General features: G+C 37.8%; 1 protein-coding gene across 6 annotated transcripts in view; it reads left to right on the forward strand.

Moving 5' to 3' along the window:
* The window catches only part of LOC138967133 (serine/threonine-protein kinase ICK-like), a 29,180-nt gene extending 23,164 nt beyond the window's left edge, over positions 1 to 6,016 (forward strand). For all 6 annotated transcript variants that reach the window (XM_070339625.1, XM_070339626.1, XM_070339628.1 and 3 more), the window contains 2 exons: positions 509 to 620; positions 1,030 to 6,016. In XM_070339625.1, the coding sequence (XP_070195726.1) occupies positions 509 to 620; positions 1,030 to 1,045 (128 nt within the window). In that variant the 3' untranslated portion in view covers positions 1,046 to 6,016. The remainder of the gene's footprint in view (positions 1 to 508; positions 621 to 1,029) is intronic.
* The last annotated feature ends 544 nt before the right edge of the window (positions 6,017 to 6,560 follow it).

The raw sequence follows: 6,560 nt of genomic DNA on the forward strand, positions 1-6,560 counted from the left end.
TGAAGGATGCCCATGCATATCCCAGGTAAATCCCTGAACAGATAAGATCTTTGGTGGTGAACACGATCGCTGCACGAAGAGGAATATATACCTTTAAGTACATGAACTATTGCTCCTTTGATAATATAAACAGGTACTTATATCATGTCTGCTTGTATATAGTTTGCTGCAGCGGTGTGTGTGTGTGTTTCTGTGTGTGTGTGTGTGTGTGTGTGTGTGTGTGTGTGTGTGTGTGTGTGTTTAAGCATGCATGCGTGTGTGCGCGTGTGCATATATTCTTGAAAAACAGCTCTAAAAAAGAACATTGGCTTACATAAGTGATTGCTTGTGTTTCAGTGTTGATATGTGTATGTGTGTGCATGTGTACATGCATGTGTCTATCCTTGCATGTAACAGTAAATGTGTATGTTTGGGTGTCACACTGTCTGTAGCTGAACATCCTCAAAGATGTAGTTCTGTAGAATTTTGTGTAAAGTAGTATGGTGTATATTTTTGTTAATTGCTGCAGCGCCAGCAGGCAACATGAACTGGAAGCGGGCTCAGCCATTACCCCTAAGCAACAGTCCGGGTGGCAATTACGGGAAACCCCTGGGCCACGGCCGGACAGACTGGGCATCAAAGTGAGTTGTGTTTTTTGTCTGTCTGCAAGGCTGCTTGTCTTCACCATACTTAGAATAATAATAATAATAATAACTGGACATTTTTAAGTGCCTAACCTATGGCTCTAGGCCCTTTACAAAAGAACATATACAGAATAGAACATATATTTTATTATTTTAAATATGATTTGTTTGATGGTAAGCAGGCTTTTGAGAGATGCATGGTCGATCATTGTCAGTATTTTTAGATATCTCCAGATTAGCCAAGGGACTCTGGTAGCTGGTGCAAGCTATTCGTAAAACCAGGATGGAGAACTCTCCTTGGATCTGCAACTTTCTTTGGAGACGTAACATTTTAATTGTATGATAATAAGTGAAAAATAGCTATGTTTTCTACAAAGGTAGTAATACGCTTGGTCCATTCTTGCAGGTACCTGAAGTCCTGAGGCTGTTCTAGATGTCAAGTTGAAAGGCAGGCTAGATTGGTGACGCTCGACCCCTTGTGCGACCAGCAGATTTCAAAACTGACCTTGGTGGGATGAAGCCACGATCAGCCAATCAACGACTAAGCCCTTATTTGGGTCGAGCAGGAACTGTACATAAATGCTTATAATGAGGTGCTGTGAGGAACGGTAGCATAAAAAAGACATGGCAGTCGCATGACGGCATAACACAGAAGATATGGAACATATAAGTGCCCTCAGCTCTCTTGGCGTGTAACTTTTGAAGTGTGTGCATGTGTGGTGGCAGTGCGAAAGTGCTTCCATGGCGATAACAGGGAACATATTTGCTGCTGGTAGTTGTGTAGGGATGGTGAATAATCCCTTTTTTTTGTTTTGCATATTGATATTGTAATGTGGCAGGTTCAGAGAGATTATGTAAAATGTAATTGTTACGTGTAAGAAACTAATGTGTTTTGAGTTTTTGCTACGGTTAACTGCTTATAAAGTTTTGAATGGTTTAATGTGTGATCATTTTTCTTCTTCTCCTTTTTCTTTCCCTTTTTTACCCTTCATATCTATCTTCATGTTTATTTTAATATTTTAAATACAACAATAACAATAACAACACTTTATTGTCCATTAAAATGTTACATAAAAATGGAAAATTTTCTTCGGCACACCCTGCCTGCCTGTAAACGATTTTATTACCAATTCAGTGCCCCATATGGCTTTTTGACCAATCGGGACGGATTCTAGGTGACCCTCTAAATATTATAACGTTCAGGCAGGGACCCTTTTTGTTTATCAAGCTAAATATTAACAAGACAAAGTAAAAATTTAAATCAACAATATCAGTGTGATTACCCCCCGCGGGTTTGGGGGAGTCCCATATTGGTTGGGACGAGAAAGAATTTACCCGATGCTCCCCAGCATGTCGTAAGAGGAGACTAACAGAGTCTGTTTCTCCTTTTACCCTTGTTAAGTGTTTCTTGTATAGAATATAGTCAATTTTTGTAAAGATTTTAGTCAAGCAGTATGTAAGAAATGTTAAGTCCTTTGTACTGGAAACTTGCATTCTCCCAGTAAGGTAATATATTGTACTACGTTGCAAGCCCCTGGAGCAAATTTTTGATTAGTGCTTTTGTGAACAAGAAACAATTGACAAGTGGCTCTATCCCATCTCCCCCCTTCCCCCGTCGCGATATAACCTTCGTGGTTGAAAACGACGTTAAACACCAAATAAAGAAAGAAAGAATCAGCGTGATTTATTCTAAAGAATATGACACTTCAAATGCTGTCAGATAATACTCTCTTTATCTAAAAAATACCGAAAAGCGAGTTTTGTCGGTGGGTGCTTTACGGAACAGCAAGGCACCGCCCATCCTCTGAGTGTGCAATGCCGACCCGCTCACTTGAAATCTAAATTATCAAAGTTCGGAAAATTCAAATGAAATTGCGTCACTTGCTTTACGTCAAATGTATCGTTACGTCATTTCCCATCCGTCTGGAGTCGGTTCTAAATCTCTCGCTCTCTGTTCAACAAGAAAAAGCGAAGCAAGCGAAAAGCATGTTCAACATGGTTTATCTTGTGAGATTGTTGTGTGTCAAACGCATTTGACCTGCGAATATTCATCACGTCAGGTGTGTTACTCTGATTGGCTGACCCAGGTCACGAAAATTCTTTGACTGACAGACATAATCAGGTAGGAGCGCTCAAGTTCCCATTGCGGCTGTTCTGTCTAATTCGCGGGGTCGCTTCGAAATTTCTTTTGGTCGAATTAAACGGTAATAAAACCGTTATTTCTAATATGCTGACTGTTGGCAAATGATAACAGACATGTCTCACAAACGATATCAGCATTCGCCTAAAAGGCTCATGCTTGATATCTTTTTTCTCGACATGTCTGTTATCATTTGCTAACAGTCAGCATATTAGAAATAACTCATAATAACAACAATTGGACAAAAGGACAACACACATAAAACATAAAACATAGGTTCACGTATGTAATAACAAGCACACCTATCATACTTCCAATAACACTGACCTAAAGTGTTGTCCGTGTCATCTTTAAATTGAATAAATTTACAGATAAAATCTAAATAAGGTCACATGTCTATTAAGACTATCACAATCAAATATAATATTGCACAATGTAAATTTACCCTCTCATAACACAGGAGTTCGGTATGATACTTAAATTTGGACTGTCCGAATAAGCATTGTGAAAGTAAAGAGTCTTTGTTGTCAACATAGGCCACTTAAGTCGAAAAGAAGAATGTGATAAGTGGGGATGAAAGTGACAAAATAGAAAATAAGATCTGTTAGAATGAATGTCGAATCATCTAATTTCATTGTTGGTTTTTGTCTATGTTTTGGACTGTGATATTTTCAAGTGATTGCCTGTGATTCATTTGAGTGTTCAATTAAAAATCTTAGAAAAATGCCTGATTGATTTTGCTGCTTTATTCACTGGCCTATGCCTGCGTTTTCTGCATATTTAAAATCTGTCAGCAGTCATGAATATGTGCGCGATATAAATTGCATAAAAAAATAAAATAAAAAATAAATCCCTGCGCTTAAAACTGTACCCACGGAATACGCGCGATATAAGCCTCATATTGATTGATTGATTGATTGATGAAGGATAGATCTACTGCAGTGTTTTTGTGAAGTTTTTTTTCTTCTTACATGGCTGAGTCTACATCTGTCCTTCAAGCAGCAAATAATCAAAAGATGTGTTCATTTTTTGAATGCCTACGCATGTTGAAAGTGGAACGATCCCCTGGAATCCGTCAAAATTGATCAACTGCTGATTCAGTGTCCAAAAAGTAACTATCTGTGCTGATTCACATTGATCTGCAAATTATAAGTGCTGAGTGAAAGTAATTGATTTGTCAGGTGTTCATGTATGTTGACATTGGTTTTCATCAGTGTTTGATGGTGTTCATGGTCATTTCTTTTCAATGTGAAGAGATAATGTTGTTGAGTACAATGAAAGGTTATGACTGACACAGACTGCTAATGTTGCAGAGGGAATGGACAAATAATTGAGACCAGTACACTAATTGTAAGATGAAGCACCCTTACCAATCATCAGGTTGGCTTGCTGCTTGTTTTTAAAAGGGACCATGTGTGATATATTGTTTATGCTATTATCTGATTCAGTGTTTATTGGTTTTTGTTAATTCATGTCTATCTTTTTTTTTCTGATGTTCTGTCATTTTGTGGTGATTGGTTGTTTTCTGTTGTCCCCTTCATGTAAATTGCAGTCTGTGATATTTTTACTGGCAAGCATAGTTCAGATATGTATAACGTTTTCACAGTTCAGTTTTTCTCTGCCGCTCTGATTCTTTTATGCTTTGCATTATCAATTAGGCCATACAAATTTGAGTTCCGCGTTGTACATGTATAACAAATAATTAGCATGCGGAATTATCGCATTTGTGCGATCAGGTACAATCAAGCTGAAATTGTTTGTGAATTTAAAATGTGATTAATCTCGTTCTACCTCCTATCAGCCCTGTTTTGAATGGTGTATGCTGGTTACCTGTAGTGAGTGCATGCTACTGTATGGTATGTTGTCTAATGCCATTGTGAAAGGATGCTTGTTTTGAAAATCTATACGCACCGTCCATATTACTGCAAGTTTGGTTTTAAATAGATAGTAATACTGTTCTTCTTTTTGTTGTTGTCACTGTATGGGTTTGGTGAATGTTGGCGTTGGGGGTGGGAGGGTGAGGGAGGGGCATGGGTTTGTGTTGCGAAAGGAGGGAAGAACATCTGCAGGGAAATTGGGCGATTGGAGACATTTCACTTGCTTTGTCTCGATAAAAAAAGATTCAAGTTGCACTCCTTGTACAAGTACACATCGATATTATTGCTGGTTTTTGTGTGTGTTTAATCTTATGTTACTAATTGTTATATTTCATAAGCAAACGTTGCATTTCAGAGAAAAAATGTCAAGAAAAAGAGACTCATTGGAGTTGGTTCTTATTCTAGATCAAGAACTGTTTCAGATGAAAAGTTGAGAGGCCACTATATTCATTTTGGGGGGAAAATGCCACACATTTGGTAACGCCAGTGAACTACATAATAGGAGTGTTTAATGTTTTAGTAGAACTTTGTTTTGTTTAGTACCCTTCCAGATGCAGACTTTCTTCTCTGATTCTGAAACTTTCGATTTGGGCTTTTATGCTGTAGATGCAAAGACTCTTGCAGAATAAGGCTTTTTTCATGCACTGAATGTGGAGTTCATACTGAGTGTGTTTGAAGTTGAATATGTTGTGCTCTTGTCTGTGTAATCTTTATAACTCATTGAACAAATTAAAAGGGAAATTTGGGTGAAAAACAGAGTGTAAATGAAGGAAATTAAAATCAGCATTTTACAAATAATGATTTTGTTATTACATGTATATGAATTTTATTTGTGATTCATTCCTGTCATAAGCATAGCTGAGGTAGTCCTGATCTGTATGGTGGTCATTTGTAATTTATACTACATTGGTTTATACATGTGTTCAAGTTAATTGTACTTCTGTGTGGTTTAGAATTATGTAAGGTCTGTGCGCAAAAGAGCACACACACACACACACACACACACACACACACACACACACACACACACACACACACACACACGTGGGCATGGGGCATGAGTGTACGTTACATACACACACATACATACACACACATCCCACACAGACATGCAAATGCACACTCTGAATGACACCAACAATGTGCAGACTGAATTTCATGATTAATTCTTGAACCGATCATATGCACATATATATATATTCCAGTTGCTATTTTCTTCAAATTGTATGTATACGTGATAATTGAATTGTGATTGTCAGTGATATTGTCATTGCTTTTTTGTCTTATGGGCATGGGTATTATCCAGGTGTTATCCATGGGATAAGGGGAATTTGTCAGAAATGCATTGAAAGGAATAAAGATATTTTGAAAGTGTATCTTCTGGTGTGTGTATGTGTGTGTGTCTGTCTGTCTGTGTGTGGGGAGAATCACATTAACAATGTAGTTTGTCCATAGTGCATTCTAAAGCAGAAGACAGAAAAATCCTGGATTTTTGCCTAAACTTTTGATTTACTCCCCTGAGTAATCAGGAGAGTCGATCTGTAACGAGGATTGTGCGTGGACATAAAAATTAACATTGAGGTTTTCTCGGATGTTAGTTGTTACTAAAGCTAGAGCTGTAATGAAACTTTGCGCACATCTAAGGTTTGATGACCTTCAGTCATGCTTAGAATCTGGTTGACCCTTATCCATGTTCAAGGTCATAGCTGGTCAACCCTTGTCAATTTTCAAGGTCATGGCTGGTCGAGTTCGGATAAAAATAGAATATATTGTAATTTTCTGGAATGTTAAAGAAGCCACAGTTTTGAAACTACACACTTCTGGGGTTCGATACCCTCTCTGCCTTTAAGTTTGGTTAACTCTCGTAAAATTTCAAGGTCATAGCAGAGTCAAGTTCTGGTAGAAAATGAGAATGTATCA

Source organism: Littorina saxatilis, linkage group LG5 (assembly GCF_037325665.1).
Source record: "Littorina saxatilis isolate snail1 linkage group LG5, US_GU_Lsax_2.0, whole genome shotgun sequence".
Classification (NCBI taxonomy): Eukaryota; Metazoa; Mollusca; class Gastropoda; order Littorinimorpha; family Littorinidae; genus Littorina; species Littorina saxatilis.